The 19,886-nt window shown below is 38.5% G+C and overlaps 1 protein-coding gene across 2 annotated transcripts; it reads right to left on the reverse strand.

The window, feature by feature from the left end:
- Nucleotides 1-975: 975 nt before the first annotated feature.
- Nucleotides 976-19,254, reverse strand: myh7bb (myosin, heavy chain 7B, cardiac muscle, beta b). Of its 2 annotated transcripts, XM_067446472.1 has the most exons (43): nt 19,165-19,254; nt 18,828-18,964; nt 18,367-18,470; nt 17,901-18,044; nt 17,613-17,769; nt 17,460-17,487; nt 17,155-17,251; nt 16,548-16,640; nt 16,397-16,460; nt 16,210-16,308; nt 15,965-16,068; nt 15,709-15,847; nt 15,506-15,624; nt 15,267-15,416; nt 13,072-13,242; nt 12,787-12,966; nt 12,363-12,495; nt 12,204-12,280; nt 11,735-11,822; nt 11,508-11,625; nt 11,124-11,247; nt 10,884-11,020; nt 9,498-9,753; nt 9,123-9,365; nt 8,861-9,037; nt 8,537-8,682; nt 8,339-8,429; nt 7,864-8,253; nt 7,553-7,679; nt 7,226-7,344; nt 6,594-6,790; nt 6,308-6,491; nt 6,057-6,222; nt 5,819-5,943; nt 5,605-5,720; nt 5,314-5,506; nt 4,689-4,892; nt 4,486-4,611; nt 3,399-3,569; nt 3,194-3,298; nt 3,011-3,106; nt 1,806-1,943; nt 976-1,497 (listed from the first exon to the last, which is right to left on the reverse strand). In XM_067446472.1, the coding sequence occupies exons 2-43, from the start codon at nt 18,925-18,927 to the stop codon at nt 1,486-1,488; spliced, it is 5,808 nt and encodes a 1,935-aa protein (XP_067302573.1). In that variant the 5' UTR covers nt 18,928-18,964; nt 19,165-19,254; the 3' UTR covers nt 976-1,485. The 2 variants fall into 2 exon arrangements, with proteins under 2 accessions (XP_067302573.1, XP_067302572.1); XM_067446471.1 differs by lacking the exons at nt 17,155-17,251; nt 17,901-18,044; nt 18,367-18,470; nt 18,828-18,964; nt 19,165-19,254 and having other exon boundaries at nt 977-1,497; nt 17,613-17,704.
- Between the last annotated feature and the right edge of the window lie 632 nt (nt 19,255-19,886).

Genomic DNA, 19,886 nt, shown 5'->3' on the forward strand with positions numbered 1-19,886 from the left:
TTGCAAACTTATGTTAAAATATGCAAATGGTGCATTGTAATCTAATTAAACATGCACTAATTTGCATACATTTCCAAAAAAAAAAAAAAAATAGAACATTGGATAAAGCCAGGTTCAAAAATGTTTAAAGAAGGAATTTTGGATATCTCTTTACCAAGGAAGTGCCTGTAGTGTCTTGCCTTAAATAGATTAGCGTTCCCCGGTATGGTTAGGCTGGACTGTTTTGCTGGTTTTACTTCATACAATTTTTGGCATTTGTAAGCTGGAACAAGACCAGCTAAAAACTAGCCTATGAGAAATCAGCATTATTAAGTTAGCATATATATATATATATATGCTAAGTTAATTATAGTTTAGCATTATAGTTCCTCTCAGCACCGACCGGGGAGAGATAAATGGTTGTCTTTCAAACTCCCTCTGCACACAATTGGATAGCGCTACAACCAACCAGAGCAACGAAGGTGAAGCAGAGCTAGTTGAGAAACTTTGGCCGTATCCGGTCGGCTAAACTCCGAACACATCTTCCCTTTTTAAGAATGACTTCAGTGCCGTTCTTTGTTCTTGTCTGAGAGAAAAGCTTAACTCCAAGTCTTCCAGAGTTGCGGTCAAAGCTGATTATATATATTTATTTATATTTCATTAATTTTCATAAACCTCTATAACTTTTTTTTTTAGTTTGTTTCACTTTTTAAACTTTTTTGACTTCAACAATAGTCTGCCAATGGTCTTCTTTAAAATAAAACCCCACTTAAGTCTGAGCTCCCAATATAAAATGCTCCTCTATGGACCTATGTTTAACGTTTTTAAATTGATGCACAAGGGTTAACATTTTCCAGAAGACAAACCCTGACTCTCTACATTCACCCTTTGTGAGTTTGCATCCCTAGAAACAAAACATATAAAGTGATCAATTACCTTACTTTGTGGAAATTGGGTTTGGTATATTATTTGATCGATGCAGGTTGAGTTAGACCAGAAAAACAAGAGCAACACATTCTTAGCATTTTTATTCCGAATTAATTTCTGTGCAACTTGACATGATCATTCAAACATTTGCATTTAGGTGCTGTTTATTTATCATGTCTAGCAATAGCTTTTCAAATACCCTGTGTGTCCGTCAACTCAGTCCAGTTAGAATTGAGAAGAGGGTACAGGAACATAACTGTCTGTGCTGTTCTTCAGCTGGACTGTGTAATGACCATGGTAATGACACTGTGATTTTCCAAAACACTGCAAATTATGAGCTCTGCAGCTTGAGCTGCTTATAGGAAGTATGTATGAACAAATGCTAAACTTTTCAAGACTAATGTTTGATATCTGAAATTCAGCATTTTATCTTTGCAGGCTGCAATTGCAACAGGGGGAAAAAAAGAACCTAAAAAGAACCAAAACCTTTGTGCCTTGCAGCATTTTACATAGAGCAAAAAGAAAGGAAAGGTACGTGTCACAAGCCACACAACGCTAAAAATCATCTGCTTTAAGTCTTCACTCCACAATCTGTGAACAAAAAGGTATGATTGTTATGATTCACTTTCATCGGTTTCCTTTTTTTGTTTATTCTCTCGTAAAGGGTCAGTTCACCCCAAAATTTTAATTCCATCATTTTCATTTTCTGGTGACTTTTTAGGACTTTCTCTCTTTTGTGGAACACAAAAGAGTATATTTTGAAATGTCTGGGGTTTATTTGTATATATTTATTTTTTGTCCAATGGGGTCCAGTTTTCAAGTGGCAATTCTTTGACAGAATTGTAATTTTTGGGTGATCAATCTATACAAGTATCTGAGATCAGTTTACTGTATGTTACCTTGACAACATGAGTCTCTCGGGTACGCACACGCAGCTTGTTGACCTGGGATTCGGCCATATCTGCCCTCTCCTCGGCTTCATCTAGCTCATGCTGGATCTTCTTGAACCTAGTCATATTGCAGTTGACCTGCTCCTCCTGCCATACAACAACGAGATACAGTGCTCTGTCATATTTTAAAATTGGACAATGCCATATTGTTTGACAGGTCACATGATGATATTTGTATCCCATTTCAGTGAAAGAAGTACTTGAGTAAAAGTACTGATACACTAATAAAATAATTTTAAAAATAATTAAGCACTCCTTTTTTATTTTAATTATATATTAAGTGTTATAGGTAAAAAGGGAACTGTGAAAAGAATAAAACATGCCATATAGTACATACAAATTAGGAAAAACAAAATGTGTGTAAATGTGCTGCTAAATATAAACACAATATAAAAACCAACATCCCATATTTGGCAAAATGTGTAAACATTTTAAAAAGACGCTATGCAAACATACTGGTTTTATATAAACTGAAACTGTTACAGCAGCGGGGAAGATATACGGGCATTGATTTGCGTTATTTTAACGTTATATTTTAACTTAAACCTAACCATTCAGACGGTACTCTGAACAGCTCGCTTTTTTACTGCAGATTTAGTTCACAAATAACTGACAGTTATGACCTAAATATGATTTTCATTTACAATAATAAATCCTAAAATTTGTAGTTAATTAGTACGTTTCGTGCTATTGCTTTTTCACAATCAAGCTCCGAGGATTCTGGAGAGTCTGAATTGTGAATTCAGAGAATTGTTCGCTGGAGATTAGCTCTGACCAGATCATTTGAAAAAGTGAGTTGTTGACTCGAGAAAGATGCAATCGAATCAGTCTAATTCACGAATGAATAATTCAGAGCAATATGCAAATCAATTAAACAGGTTAATTGAAAAAAATCAGCCCGTTCTTGGAGCGGATGGCAATTTTAAAACGACGTGTTTTTAAGAAATGTAGTGGAGTAAAAAGTATGAAATTATGCTTTGGAATGCAGTGAAGTAAAAGTTTCCCACAATAAAAATGTACTTAAGTACAGTAACAAAGTAAAAATCCTGTGTTACTGTCCACCACTGTACTATATGGACCCTATTATTTATGTATCGAAAGAATGAGCTTACTAAGCTGATATTGCAAGTGAATGGGAACGTGAAAATACGTACTGCATCCTCAGCTTGTCTCTTGAAGCTCTTTACTTTTGCCTGTAGTTTGTCAATCAGGTCTTGCATCCTCAGGAGAGTTTTCCTGTCCTCCTCCGTCTGCGCAGAGAACACAAAGTCTTTTAGTCGCACTGGAAATGAGACGCATTGTTTTTCTGTTGCGTTACGTGTCTCTTTGAGTAATACCTGGTAAGTGAGCTCCTTAATCCTCCTTTCATATTTTCGTAATCCTTTTTGGAACTCTCCACTCTTCTTCTGCTCACACTCCAGCTCTCGCTCTAGCTCCCGCACCTGGGGATTGAAATGTTCCCACAGATACAGATATATACACATAACATATGTTATATTCATGTCTGGACCAAAGCTGCATGGGGCATTTTTTTCTGCTCACCCGAATTTCCATTTTTTGAATCTGTTTCTTTCCTCCCTTGAGAGCAATCTGCTCAGCCTCATCCAGACGCATCTGCAGGTCTTTGATGGTCTGCTCCATGTTCCTCTTCATCCTCTCCAAGTGGCTGCTGGTGTCCTGCTCCTTTTTCAGCTCCTCCGCCATCATGGCTGCCTAATGATGGATATGTTTGGTTACATATTTTAATATTTAACATATTAAAAAAAGGATTTTTTTGGTGTTGTGGGTTATTGTTGTGATCACAAGAATAATATAAGATTTTGTAATTTTCTACCATACAAAACTCACTGTCATATTGCTAGAGTTTTGTGGGTGGTTGCTAGGGTGTTTTTCAATCATTTTGGGTAGTTTCCAGGTGGTTTACTCCCCTAACAGGAGCGCTTGGACTTTTTAACCCTTATAGAGCACAACCATCGGGTTTTGAAAGTAGACTCCATTCATTTTCTCCAACTCTCTACTAATTAATTTTAAGTAATACATTTCTTTTTAACAATGAATTATAAACCTTTAAAAACAGACCTGTTGTGAGGTCTGAGGTTGTAAATTGGTGGTATATGCTTTTGTTGAAGCCATCTGTTTACATCATTTCAACTTATTTTAAAAATAAGTTTAAAAGCAGAAACTACAGAAAAACTAAATTACCCATGATGCTGAGCAGAAAATTTCACCAATCAGAGAATGGCGCCAAGCAAATCGCGCCAAAATAATCTATGGGTAATGCCCAATGCCATGAAGCACCATGAATTACATAATAGAGTTGATCTATCTATACTCTCAAAATACTATATATGAATATTTTGCAATTAACTTAAAATATATTGTTTCTATTGATAATAAACAAGGTGAATAGTTTTCTATTTCACTATCTTAGTTCTATTATGTTATTCGCAATGCTTCACGCATGGGGTTGTAGTTCGTTCTGTCACTAAAGCTCTTAAGTACCTTTGTCTTTTTTTTAAAGACTTTTTCTGAAATCCCTATGAGGAAAAATGAACGGGGAAAAAATTCCAGAACCAGAAAATGAGGGCAGACACTAAAGCACACTACTGTTGTTCCAGAAAGAGCTCACATCAGTTATGGCCTTCTTCGCCTTCTCTTCAGCATTGCGACACTCCTGCTGAGCATCATCCACTTCCCCAGACAGCATGGACAGATCACTCTCTAGCTTCTTCTTGTGGTTCAACACTACCGTGTTCTGTAACGATCAGTGGATTGTGAGTTTAGATCATGATGTTTGATTATTGATCATTTGTTTCCATCACTTTATCATACCTGAGCATGCAGCAGGTTCACTCTCTCGCTGGACTCCAGAAGCTCGTGCTCAGCGACTTTACGCATGCGGTCTGTTTGTTCCACCAGTCCACGCAACTCCTCCAACTCTGCAGTTAGCAGAGTGTTTCTCCTTTCTGTGACTGCCACTTGCTCCTTCAGGTCCTCACACTGATGTATAGACTCATCTAACTCTAATTGCAGTTCCTTAGAAGACACAACAATTGCAGTTGACATTTAAACATTTTGAATTCCCTTTAATGCATGTAATACAGATTAGATATAAAAATGATAGCCAATACAGATTAGCTGGTAATTATTTCTTATGTCAAGTCTGATAATAATATATGTATGCTATTTTGTGTAAATTAAAAATAAAACTTCAAAAAGTAACATTATAATCTACAGTATGAAAATGGATTTGTGTCTTTAAAGATTAACTTTGAGGTAATCCAAATATAAATATAGGGAATTGAGCACAATTAATTATACATTAGTAATGGATACCGATAAAACATTGTAAAATTGATTCTCAAGTTGTAGTTAAAGATTATTCAGTTTGTATATACCGATAGCTGATTATTTTTTTCAAATCTGCATACTGATACCACCAGCCCTCCCCTCTTACCTTGATTTGAAGCTGTAGGTTGCGCACCATTTTTTGAGACTCTACGGCCTGCCTGTTTGCGTGATTCAGGTGGATCTCCATCTCATTCATATCTCCTTCCATTTTTTTCTTAACCCTAATTGCCTCATTCCGGGCCCTGGTTTCTGCATCCAGAGTGGTCTGCATGGAGTCCAGAGTACGCTGATGGTTTCGACTGCATAGATAAATAGTTGCATGTGTTTTAATTATATAATGATTTCAATAGTTAGTTGTCATTTTTGGTGTTGTTATAGATATAAAAGAGTCTCTTACCGGAGATTGTCAATCTCTTCATCCCTCTCTGCAAGTTTCTTTTCAACCTCGGTCCTGGTCTGCGTGAGTTCCAGCTGGATGCGCAAGGTTTTACTCTCCTCGTGCTCCAGAGTCCCCTGAGTCGCACAGGGTTAGCAACACAGGGTTAGCTTTTCACCCAAGTTCATAATTGTGTCAGTGAGCATATTGTGGTGTCTCAGGTAATATTCATCACCTCAGCCTCCTCCAGTGCTACTTGAATGTGACTCTTCTCATGGTCCAGTACCTTCTTCATCTGTTCAAGCTCATGTATAGTCTTGTTGCCTTGACTAATCTGATCAGTCAAGTCAGTGATTTCCTCTGAAAAACAAATATATAGGTTAGGCTCATTTTGAAAATCATTCTGGATTATTATAAATGTATGCAATTTCACAGATATGTTATTTCCTAAAGTCTATGTAAAGTCTTTGTACCCTGCAGATTCTTGTTCTCTCTTTTGATTGTCTCCAGTTGGTCAAGGGCTTCTTCATAGGAGTTTTTGAGTTTAAAGAGCTCTGTGCTGAGACTGCGGGACTCTTTCTGAGAGCCTTCCAGCTCGGCCTGTGTCTCCTCAAACTTCTGCCTCCACTCAGACAGCACCTGGAAATAATACAAATACAAATATGTGGTAGTAGAAAAAGAAAGTGCCTATTTGTACAGCTGGTTAAATTAAATATGTCCTGACCTTATCAAAATTGCGTTGCTTTTTGTCCAGAGCAACAGCCACAGCATTGGAGCGTTCCAGGTCTACCGCCAAGTCCTCAATTTCAGTCTGCAGACGGTGCTTAGTCTTCTCCAGCGAGGCACATTTGGCATTGGAGGCTTCAACTGCCTCCTCAGAACTCTGGAGCCGTGCAACCAGCTTCTTCCTGATAATGGATAAATCAGCTTTATGAAATATAACAGCAATTATTTTTGATAAATGAACAAGACCCCATGTTACATCAACAGATGGTGGAGTGGTCTCTTACTTGGCATCCTCTAGTTCATCGGTCCTCTGAATAGCATCGGTCTCATACTTTGTCCTCCACTGTGCAATCTCCGCATTGGCTTTAGACAGAGCACGCTGCAACTCGGATTTGGCCTCCTGCTCTTCCTCAAACTGCTCTCTCAAGAGCTCACAATCATGCCTGGAAGACTGTACTGCATGAGCTAAACTGTTCTTTGCCTGGCACAAAGACACAAACACAATATAATATTAAATGTGATTCACTTGAGCTGAATAAATTGAATGTATAAATCACTAGCATTGAAACATTTGGGGTCATACAGATTATGTTTTCTTTTTTGAAAGAAATCTCTTATACTCACTAAAGCTGAATTTATTTGATCAAATAAAGTAAAAACAGTAATATTGTGAAATATTATTAGTTTAAAATAACTATTTTCTATTTTAATAAGATTAAACTTATTAAATAAAACTTTCCCCCTTTTCAGCAGTCATTACTCCAGTCTTAAAGAGTTCATTTCTTTCCAGAAGAAAACAGCAAACTACTTCAGCAAACATTGATATATGCGATTAATTGTTTAAAAAATGTAATTGACTGGCACAGCCCTAATAGTTATTGCACAATGTATCCAGCGTATCTAAAATCAGGCTCACTTTGCATTCTTCCTCTAGCTGTTTCTTCAACTCCTCCGTGGTCTGGGTGAGAGCACTCTTTGTTCGCTGGAGTTGCATGACCAGAACCTCTCTCTCTTCCAGTCTGCGACTGACCTCGGCTGATATTTGCAAGAGTGAAAAGAGGGAACATCCATTGGTACTTTACCAAGCGCCAGTTACTTTCTTCTTACATTACTTGATCTCTGTGTTGGCACTTGTTTTTAAGAGAAAATGTAAACTATAATTTCTATAGGAGTTTTCAATCATAATGTATAATATATTTCCAGCTCCTGATCTTTATTCTGTTTTAAGGTGCAAGACACTGACCACTTTCTGTCTGAGCCCGTGCTTTTTGAGAGGTGACATCCATTAGCTGTCTCTGGAGTTCCTCCACCTTAGATTTAGACTCATTCAGCTGGTCCTCATACATCCTGCACATTTTCTCTGTTGTTGCCTGCAAACGTAATTTTCTTTGTTAATTCTCAGTTCATTTGGTACCATATATACAATAAAAATACATTTGAAAAAAAAGTATTTTTTAACCCAATTCATGTTTACTCTGTATGTTTTAACCATAAACGCCATGGATAGTAGCATAATGGCATTAAGAATCTCAGAAACCATGTTAAGAACATTACTTTGGCTCTGGTGAGATGTTCAAGGTTAGACGCCAGATCTTCAGACTCCATTCTTGTTTCTGCCTTTTCCTTTTCCAGCTTCTGTTTGACCCTCTGCAGGTTGTCCAGTTGCTCCCCCATTTCAGCCACAGTGTCCGCATGCTTTCTCCGTAGCATGGCAATGGTGGTTTCATGATGCAGAGAGGCTTCTTCCAGATCTCTCCTCATCTTTAAAAAGTCTGCCTCCCGCTTCTTGTTCATCTCGATCTGGGCCGTGGTAGCACCTCCTGCTTCCTCTAAACGTTCACTCAGCTCTTCCAGTTCCCTTGACACATCGCTGCGCTGCTTGTCCGACTTTAATCGAGCTGCTCTTTCAGCCTCAAGTTCCTCCTCAAGCTCTTCTATACGTGTCTGTAAACAGTTTACCATAATACTGTTAGAGTAATAACTCATTATGCAAACACCTAATGTTTGTTTATTAGCCAAATTCTTTTACCTGTAATTCTTTTATTTTCTTCTGTAGTTGAATAACCAAGGCTTGCTCCTCTTCAATCTTTGCACCTATCTGAACCATTTCGAGGTCCTTCCTGCAGAAAAGACCAAGTACAGATTTCCTTAGAGAAAATATCAGAGAATATAACACAGTACTTTCATTTGACACTACAATGAGTGCTTAATGCTTATATAATCTCACTTCTTTAGTCTGTCCTCTAGCTGCTGTTTGTTGTTCTCCAAATCCATGGATGACTCAATGGAAAGCTTCAGATCACCTTCAAGCTTTCGCTTCACTCGCTCCAGATCCATACGCACTTTCTTCTCTTGCTCCAAAGAGCCCTCTAACTGTTCCAGTTAACAAATAGTAATAAACAATGAAATCTAAGAAATGTATTATTCAACCATTGTGCTAGGTTAGAATGTGTAATAAGCTTTTTATTTTCACTGTGCTGTGAAAAAGGAGTTTTGGTTTGTTACAGGCTTTGAAGTTCTTCAGAGTCATAGGTTTTCACTTTATACTCACATCATCCACCTGCTGCTCAAGTTTGATCTTGGCCTTGGACAGCATGTTTACTTTGTTCTCCTCAGTCTGTAGGTCCTCCAGAGCCTGCTGATGAGCATCCTGGAGGGCTTTCTTCTCTTTAGTCAGCTTCAGAATGGTTTCATCCAATACGGCCATTTCCTCCACCAAGTTTTTCACCTGATTCAACCAGAAGTTGTTAATCAGTGCGTTAGAGGACCTAACGTAGACAGCATTGACCCATCCATGAACATATCTGTATTACCTTGTTCTCAGTGGCATGTTTTTCCTTCTCCACCTTGGCCAGAGTAATCTCCAGGTCATCCAAGTCTTTCTTCAGCTCAATACACTCATCCTCAAGTTTGCGTTTCTTGGCCAGGATGGTGGCATTAACCTCTTCTTCGTCCTCCAGCCTCTCCATCAGCTCCTTCATTTTACCCTCCATCTGGATCTTAGCCTTGATCAGCAGGTTACAGCGGTCCTCAGCATCAGCCAGATTATCCTGCTCCTGAGGTCAGAATGTCAAAATGTATTCTTTCCATCTTTCCTTTGACTCGTGTATGATGCATAAAAGCAATTCGAAATATTATTGCTTACTGTGTGATTCTGATTCATTTGTATGATCCACTCTTACACTCACCGCTTGAAGTTGTAAGGATAGATCATTTTTTTCTTGCACCAAAGAAATCTGTCTCTCCTCAAACTCCTTCCTCTTCACCTCAGACCTCTCAAGAGCCTCCTTTAGCTTCTGGAACTCCTCCTTCAGTGTAACCAGCTCCTTCTCTGTAGCTGCGCTCCTCAGCAGAGGTTTGATCTTGAAGAACAGACACATCCATGGCCAGTTCTTGACTGCGTAAAAGGCGCGGATGTTCCACTGAATCACCATCAGAGCTTCCCTGAGTGAAGATAATCAGATGGTGGATCAGTGACATGCACTATATGACTATCCATGATAAAGAAATAAAAAATCTGGTTTAAAAACATAGTTTTTAGTTTTTCCTTTAAATGGCACAATATATAATATACTGACCTCAAACATGTCATCTTGTTTAACCATGAAGTAAAATATAATAGCCTATTTCCTTACATCTAAGTACATGTGAGTGTACATCTTAATAGTTATATATAGTACAATTAATGTACTTGAAATGTGCACCAAGATTTTAAAGTTATTAAAATCAATCCAGTGTATTTAGAACTGTGCAGAGAGTTTATCTGGGGTAGTGGCTCAAGAACTCCTTATGTATAAGGATAAAAGAACCCTTATCCATTTTGTAGCCTGCACCTCACACTCCCTGCCCTTGTTGTTCTAAATTAGCTCAGTATGTCTAGCACCAAATAGGGCCAAGCTGCCACACGCTATTGTTTCGTGTGTTCTAAATCAGTAATCCCACTGTGATACTGAGCATGCCTAAAGAGTAAATCAATTCCGCATTGCTGAAGTGGCAACACAATCAGGAACAGTCAAAGGTCAGGCAGAGGTTGTTGATTATCTAAAGCTGAACCCTTCTGAAGAAACAAGAGGACTTAGTCTCTTGTCACCTGGGAGGGCAATTCAGCAGTTTTCACCCTGCTCTCAGCCATATCCATTCTGGACAAAAGAAGGTTATTTATAATAATGATGGGAGGGGGCACTCTGGTAAGGAACCATCAACTGGTATGCGCACTGTTTGCGGGATATATGACCCACCTCCACACCTGCTTTTGTAAATGCCATTTGGGGTGGAGGGGGGTTTAACTGGCTTTTTCTGTAGTGACCCACACACACAAAACATACAGACACACGCCAGACACACGCCACAACATAGTCCGCATACACATCAGACATTCCTCCCATAGATTTACAGGCTCATAGGCGTACGCACACTCTCAACAGTTTATCGCCATGCTTAGAAAGGGCTCAAGGAAGCGATATCTGCAATCTGACACTTTCTTCAGTCAGTGAATAACAGCAGAACTATTTGCGTTCGGCTATTTAAATGCTTTATGACTATTGTCATGGTTTGGACATCCAAATGGCACATACTTCTCTTTCATCATCCTTCTGCGCTCCATCCGCATGAGTTTTCCCCTGCAGAAGGCCTGCAGCAAGGTGAGGATCTCAGACAGCCGTTCGTCTCTCATGTCCTCCAGCTGCCCAAGAAGTCCAGCCTTAAAAAAAACCTGAAGAAAGACAGATTCACAGGTCAATGTAGCCTGGGATGAGTTGTAAGTAACTGAAAATAGTGGGCATGATAGGAGTAAGAGAGAGAACAAATTCATGTACCTTGCTGTGGCCAAACTTGTACTGTGTGTGGTCGATATCCAGAGAGCCAAGCAACTTTTCTACAGCTTTCCTGCTGTCCACATATGTGTCCTCTGGGATGGCCAAAGGGTTCAGGATACGGTAGCTGGTAAATCATGACGGTTTAGTTAAATATCTTTATTCTTCTTTATATTAGGGTTGTGCACCATTCAGAATTGACCTGAGAATAGCTTTTACATTTTTAATACAAGAAAGTACAATTAAAGTAGTGAAAATCAAAGAAATAGGTCCCCAGAAGCTTGTTGCAGTTTCTTTTAATTACAGTTCACTAAAATAATATTCCTGTCATTCCAGCATTATCCAGCGTCCCCTAAGTACAAGTGTGACCTATGAAGAACAACTCACCGCTGTTTGAACTCTGCATAGGTAATCCGATTGGGAAACCCCTTCCTGCAAATGCGTATTCCTTCAAGAACACCATTGCAGCGAAGCTGGTGAAGAACCAGAAACGGCTCCATCATCCCTATCAGATACAAGAACAGAAACTAAAGACTGATGGTGTGTTTACGGTAGGCCTATAGAGATCTTGTAGCTTAACGATTTTTTTATCCTCTACTCTGAACTTTTTGTACCTGGGTTCTTTGTCTCATTGGGGATAATGCAGCGCACAAAATGAGGCTGAGTGCTTCTCAAATTAGTCATCAACTTGTTTAGATTCTCCTAGAGTGATATAGAAGAAAAGGTAATTCAACATGCAGTCCATAATGCAACATGTTAAGATTAAAACTATTAAAAATAATTTCACAGTCTTCATGCTAGTTACGCTACCTCCTGGGTCCGATGATCTTACCTGCGTCTTTGCATCTGCAGCTGGTGAAAGATGAGCCAGCACAGACTTAAAGTGATGTTCATGGGTCAGAATACCTAAACATCACTGCAAGTCTTAACTGGCTCACTTTCCAAAACCATTTCCAATATCTAATTAGTTTCAAAATTAGCTGATTTTTAAAGAAGTGAAAGTTGTCTTTTCACATGCATTTTGATATAACACAATAGACCTATAAAAAAATCTCTTCTCCGTATCTCCTCACGTTTACCAACCTTATGGAGCTGGGACACTGTTTGGAATGATGCTCCTTTCTTCCTCTTCTCTCTGCCCCCTGGCTTTGCTTCTGAACCTGTAACAATATATGTAAACCCCCTCAGTACACTCTGGCCACGTGGAATTATCTTTTTAATATCATTTTTATTAATATACACCTGAATCTAAGCTGATGAAGTTCTCGAAGAGGCTTGCCATTAACTTGTTGGACGATCTCTGGAAGATTACCACCACAGTTTCATTTAGAGGGTCTCTGTTTTTGTCCAACCATCCATTGATGTTGTACGGCACCTGACAACATACATGTATGTGAGTTGATATTATATGTTAAGTGAATTATAGTGATCAAGTGATTTATCCTTTGCCACCCTTGAGCTATCACCATTGTGCCATTAAGCAAGGCACTTAACCTCAGCTTGCTCCAGACTATCCCTGTTACTTAAATGGTGCCATTCTCTGGCGGCATTGCATACTGTAAATTGCTTAACAAATTCCAATGGCTCCAGTTATGCGGCTTATAAAGAGTCTATTATTGTAAGCTATGGTAAATATGTATGTGAACATGATGTTATTTTCACTCACCACTCCAGCGTAGTGCACCAGCTCAAAGTGAGTGTCATATTTGCGTTTTTTGTCTGGCCTTGGTTTCAGGAAGTTGGGAGACTTGCCAAAGTGATTGTCGTAGAGTTTAGCTTTGAAGCTGATCTCTGTGGCTTTAGGAAACATGCACTCCTCCTCCAGAATAGACAGTATACCCATCGGCTGCAAACAACACAAGAAGGATGTAACAGCTAGAGTTGCTTAGTATAGTTATCTTATACAGACATACACATGCTTTCACGGTGCTGTGTGTAATTCTATATCAACCTTTTCAATGAGGTCAATGCAGGCTTGCAGGTCTAATCCAAAGTCTATGAAAGTCCACTCTATGCCCTCTGTCTTGTACTCCTCCTGCTCTAGGATGAACATGTGATGGTTGAAAAACTGTTGCAGTTTCTCATTGGTGAAGTTGATGCACATTTGCTCAAAGTTGTTGAACTGTTCAGGGAAAAGGAAGAGAAAGAGTTTTTAAAATAAAGTAGAATATAAGTACTGAATAATGTATACTTCCTCATTCAATGTGATTAATTTTCAATTAATTTTGGTGTTTTTCAGTTGCAATGTCCATTTTGCTTATAGTATATAAAGGAAATTTTAGCTACACTTTATTTTGATAGTTTCCAGCAGACATTCTACTGACTATAAGTAACTTTTCAAGTACATTTCAACTTATTCTACTAACTCTAACTCTAACAGTTTACTAATACTCTTAAGGGTTAGTTGTAATGTACACTCACCTAAAGGATTATTAGGAGCACCATACTAATACTTTGTTTGACCCCCTTTTGCCTTCAGAACTGCCTTAATTCTACGTGGCATTGATTCAACAAGGTGCTGAAAGCATTCTTTAGAAATGTTGGGGCGGCAGTGGCTCAGTGGTTCATGTAGGGATTCTACAAACCAGAAGGTTGGTGGTTCAATCCCTGGTTCCACCTGACCAAGTGTCGAGGTGTCCATGAGCAAGACACCTAACCCCAGCTGCTCCCGACGAGCTGGATGGTGCCTTACATGGCTGACATCGCCGTCAGTGTATGAATGGGTGAATTTGAGGCAAAAATGTAAATGTTTTTTTTTGGATAAAAGCGCTATATAAATGCAGTCCAAATGTTGGCCCATATTGATAGGATCGCATCTTGCAGTTGATGGAGATTTGTGGGATGCACATCCAGGGCACGGAGCTCCCATTCCACCACTTCACAAAGATGCTCTATTGGGTTGAGATCTGGTGACTGTGGGGGGCATTTTAGTACAGTGAACTCATTGTCATGTCATTTGAAATGATTCGAGCTTTGTGACATGGTGCATTATCCTGCTGGAAGTAGCCATCAGACGATGGGTAGATGGTGGTCATAAAGGGATGGACATGGTCAGAAACAATGCTCAGGTAGGCCGTGGCATTTAAATGATGCCCAATTGGCACTAAGGGGCCTAAAGTGTGCCAAGAAAACATTCCCCACACCATTACACCACCACCACCAGCCTGCAAAGTGGTAACAAGGCATGATGGATCCATGTTCTCATTCTGTTTACGCCAAATTCTGACTCTACCATCTGAATGTCTCAACAGAAATCGAGACTCATCAGACCAGGCAACATTTTTCCAGTCTTCATCTGTCCAATTTTGGTGAGCTCATACAAATTGTGCCATGTGGTTGGTTGATTAGATAATGGCATTAATTAGAAATTGAACAGGTGTTCCTAACAATCCTTTAGGTGAGTGTGGTTGCAAAGTAACTTGTAGTTAGTATAATGTCTAAAATGGACTATCGAAATTAAGTGTAACCAAAATGTTCTCTTATCTATTGATGTAAATTATACAAGTAACTTTCTAAATTAGTACATTGTGGAAAAAAAAATGTTTAGTAAATTAACAAACTCAACTCGGCTCAAACTATGGACTTCAAGTGTGATTTAACACAACTAAAGAGGTTTTTAAAGTAAACTTGAGAAAATTAAGTGCAGAAATTGTCTTATTTAAATGATTATAAAATGATAAGCTCCTGTTAAATATATTTATTATCTGATATTCTGTTACATTTATTAAAATAATCCATTACTGTAAGTGATAATAACGTAATGTTGATTCATTAACCACTCTGATAGATTCAGAGTTTATTCGGTGGATGATTCATCAGATTGAGTTTATAAGTGTTTTTAAATGATTTATTACAAAGACTGACTCAAAACAGTAATTGGTTTGTGAATTGGACTACATCGCTTGCAATACATATTTTTTATTCACTACCAAGAACCGGTTCATAAGTGTAAATGAAACACTGAAAATCAGTCTTGAGCATTTAAGAATCTAAATCATGACAATCAAATGACAATTAATGGAGAAAATATATATTTTTACCTAGCCCTAATTTTGTATCCTGTACCACATCTGATGTGTAGACGGTGGCAAGGAGTGATACAAAGCAAAATATAAAAGCAATTCCGACAATGACTGACTGACTTACCTCAAAGATCTCAAAGCCTGCTATGTCCAACACTCCTATGAAGAACTGACGAGGGAGGGCCGTGTACAGGGTTTTGTTGATTCTGCTCACCAGCCATTTAAACATGCGGTCATACGTGGCTTTGGCCAAAGCACCAACCGCATAGGTCACCTGTCAAGACACAAAAGCACAAATACTCTCACTGCTAGGTGAAATGATATAGTAGGGATACTAATTCATCATTTACTGACCAAACTGACCTGTTCAACGGTCTGTCCTTTGACAATGTACTCATTGCCTACTTTCACTCTAGGGTGAAGCAGTCCCTTTATGAGGTCAGCTGAACTGATCCCCATGAGATAGGAGGCTTTGTCTGCACCTGAGTAACAAAATCACAACGCCTAGTCAAACCAAGACTCTGACCGAAGATGTTGGCCATGCTTATGACAGAATCCTTATTTACTTTCAGTGCCATCTGCCTCTGCTTGCTCCTCTCTCTGTCGCACTTTGAACTTCATGTTGCCAAAGTGCATGATGGCACCAACTATCTTGTAGCAGCCATACTTCTCCTCAGGAGTGAAACCAAGAGTGTCCATGGCATGCTAAAGAGGAAGGTAAGCAAGTTGCATTATACGTGAGTGATCATTCAGTGTTTATGTGGAATAATTAGCTTCTAAGTATCTCTTTACAGTGATCTAAATCATACAAGCAGTGCTTACATCAGTTGCAAGCAGCTCATCTCCATCGTCCATGTGGTCCACAGTTATAACTCCCTGCGAGCAGAAGTGGTAGTCAAAGGGATTTGATGACACCAGCAGCATGTCTGTTTAACACATGAAAGAGGTTTGGTTTTTAAGTCACACAGTGCACTGAGGATGAAATACTGCAGGCATATTAACATATATACTTGGTATACATTTAGTTCTTCAGATAAAATAGTAGCCATGCTGTTTCCTCTGAATACCTTGCAGTTCTGGTTTCCTGTGCGAGAGGATCTGGTAGTAGATGTGGTAGCTTCTTTCTCCACCTTGCTGAAAAATCACTCTAGATTTTTCTAGAAGATCTAAACAAAAGAGAATGTGAAATGGAACCGAATTTGCAGGAATAATATTAATAATCTTTTAAAATTACTGTTTTTCAAATAAGCTTACAGATGTCAATGTCAGAAGATGCAAGTTTCCCTGTAGGACCAAAATGGATTCGTATGAATTTGCCCTGTGTTAAAGAGAGGAAAAAAAGTAAAACGGAGAACAGTATTGAACGTTAGTGAGATGTTGTAGTCTTCTAATGATGTTTACTTACAAAGCGGGATGAGTTGTCATTCCTCAGGGTTTTTGCATTGCCAAAAGCTTCCATAGCTGGGTTGGCCTCAATAATCTGATCCTCTAATGTTCCCTATTTAATGTTGAAAACAGAAATGTGTGAGTTTATAATCGAACGCTAAAATTATATCTATGAGTGGGACAGAACAAACTAATGGAAATGAAATATTATCCATCATGATTGAGGGGGAAACAGATGAAATCAGGGTTGTTGTTGGTTTTGTTGTTGTTGTTGTTGTTGTTTTCCAAAAAAGACAGTGAAAAAGGAGCTTATAATGTTAAAAACAAAAGACAAAATGAGAGACATTGCAAAAAGGGGAATGGGCAATGTAAAGAGTGGTATAAAAAGGGTTCATAAAAACATACTGGAACGGGAAAACAAAACTTGGGTAACAAAACTCTGAGGGTCACTCCTTATCGGTTAAAAGGATGTCTGTGAATCCAAAAGGAATAGATAAACATTTAGACATTATTAAAAATCCCCAAAAAACAAGATGTAGAGGAACAAAAGTAAGACTCGTAGGGAGACAAGGGATAAGGATGGGTGATGACAAAAAGAAGCAGAGAAGTGAAGTTTCTGCCCTTACTCCTTTTTTGCCCCCTGCTTCGCCAAGAGCAGCTATAATGGCAAAATACTGAATTACACGTTTCGTGTTGACAGTTTTGCCAGCACCGGATTCTCCGCTAGGCATGGACAAAATTTATGTGAAATATACATGAAACAATATTAAATTCAAGAAGAAAGATTGAAAAAGAAAAAAGAAAACTCTTCAAAATGATAAAAAACCCATTTTTATACCGCTTCATGATTAAATAATGAGCGAAAAGGATTTCAGATCATTCTGACCTAATAGTTGTAGAACACAATGTTTAATGGTGGAAGGTTACTTACGTGATAAGCATTGACTGGTTTTCACGATCTACAAGAAAAAAAGTTTACAGGGTAAAGACTAAGTGCTTGACCAAAGTGCTATTAAGAAACAAGACAAATCAAAAAGGTCTGTGTTAAATAGAGATAAAAAGTGAAATGTGTTTCAGATCATACTTTTTAGCATGTCATTATAGGCATTGTCTGCTATGGAATAGATGTGAGGTGGAACATCTGAGCGACGCTTTCCCTTATACGCTGCAACCACTTCATTAGAATAGACAGGAAGCCATTTATAGGGGTTAACGGTCACACAAAACAGCCCTGAATATGTCTGTGGACAGACAGAAAAGAACACACATGAAGATCGAAAACCCTAATGATCCAGAAGTTGTGAAGAACATTAAAGAAACTCTTTTAGATACAGACAGCTGTTTAACAGTAAAGGATAAAGTCGTGTCTCACATAGATCATCCAGAAACTGTAGCGCCGACAGAGGTTGAAAAGAACAGAGGCCTCATTGAGGTGCGTAAGCATGGCCATGTCTTCAATCATGTCAAACTTCGGGGGATTCATCTGCTGAATGTCATCCTCTTTCACTGTTAACATCTGCCAATATTAAATTAAAGAGTTTAATCACCACCGTGTGCTATATTTTATTTTCTACTGAGGAATGTATGGAGTCCCTTGCTTTAAATACAATACAATACAAATACTTGCTATAAATGCACTAGTAAAATACCTAAAACAAATGCTTAAATGTATTTTTCCTTATCTGTTTTTAAGCATAAGCTTTTTACTTAAAACAAGAATAAATATTTGCCAATGAAGTAAGAAAAATCTAAAATTTTAACAAATATAGTTGTTAATTTTTTTTTGTTTTTTGGTGTGGTCATAGAAAAAGAACAAGGACAGTTTAAGCTTCACTGACCATTCCATCTTTGGTCTCCACCATGACTTTGTCTCCATCAGTATCTTTGATCTCCACCTCAATGTAGGCTGCTTTCTCATCCGGAATCCAAACACGTTTTTTCCCTGCACACAGGAGTATTTGTCACCTCTGAATTGAACTGCCAGATAACCATAACCTAACAAACTGGTAGATTTCATCTTATGCATTATGATACACCAATTAAACATATTATTATTACATTCATATATACCATTTATCCTACAATATAAATTTATAGTGTATTGCTGTACTTGTAACATATAAACAAAATAGCATGTTATGTCGAGATAGTTATGCGTTTTCACATGCACGTTACATGCTCATCTTAATGTGTAACTCGTTCAGAATTGGATAGGATTTAAAATGAATGATTTGAATAGTTTGAAAGGCTTGTGAACCTATAATAAAAAAAAATAAAAAAACAGGACTTCTGACAGTACCATCAAACGCATGGGACTGCGCAGCGAGTTTTTCCAGGTTGGTTTTACGCAGGAATGTGGCCGCATCTCCAAATTCCCTCAATTCCATAAAGCGGGACATGATTAATGCTTCCGGTCCCGGACCTGCACTCAAACACCTGTAACGTCGTTGAAACTTTGTTAGACAAAAGATGTTCTCCTTTTTGTTTTGCTTCTCATAGGCATGTGTTGAGGAAAAAAACTCTAATCCACAATCTTGGTGAGTATTTGTGTACAAAAAAACTATTTGAATTCTTCAAAACCTAAATACACGGTGCACTATCCAAACTGTGGAAAGCACATGCATTTGAGTACTAACCTCGGCAACGTCTAAACGGGTTGGCCTCGGAAGAAGTGGCCTGGTCCTCTTTTATTGTTTCCCTCAAGGTCAGAGTTGGGGAGATGTGTCAGATATCCCCATGTGTCCGTGTGTGTTCAGTTCCTCATTGGCTGCGTGGCCGTGCGGTCCGTCCCTGCGCGATCACAAAAGGCAAACAGGTTTGACGAACCGTACTGTAAGGAGTTATTTTTAAAACGACATTGTTGTTGCTTGTGATTTATGCGCTGCTGTCCAGAGGTTAAATGCATGACCTCTCTCTATTTCTTTACAGACTTAAATGATGTTGTAATGGGGGAAAAAGTGGTCACAGAAAAAAGGGGGGTAAAAGTAGCCTACTTCTTTAGAGACCCAATTAGAACTTACTGAACCCCTTATGAGAGTGAAAACAAAAGATTGGGGAGGGGATGTTGGTATTTTTTTGTACATACAGCGGCATTTTCAAACAATATTTCAATAAACACAAAAGTTAGATTATAAATTAGTGCGCACGCTTGCTGACGTCGCATTTACCTGTGCTAAGCAACAGTGCTCGATAAATTGTATCGGACGGTAAATTGACAAAACAGTTAGAATATATTTATGTTGTTTTTATAATACTGGTTTTGTAGGAAACATTAGGAAATATAATTGTATATGTATGAGGGTTTTTAAAGACGGGTAACAAAAACGTAGTACAAAACCCTATATTTGCTTCTATTTCT

Source organism: Pseudorasbora parva, chromosome 6, assembly GCF_024679245.1.
Source record: "Pseudorasbora parva isolate DD20220531a chromosome 6, ASM2467924v1, whole genome shotgun sequence".
Classification (NCBI taxonomy): Eukaryota; Metazoa; Chordata; class Actinopteri; order Cypriniformes; family Gobionidae; genus Pseudorasbora; species Pseudorasbora parva.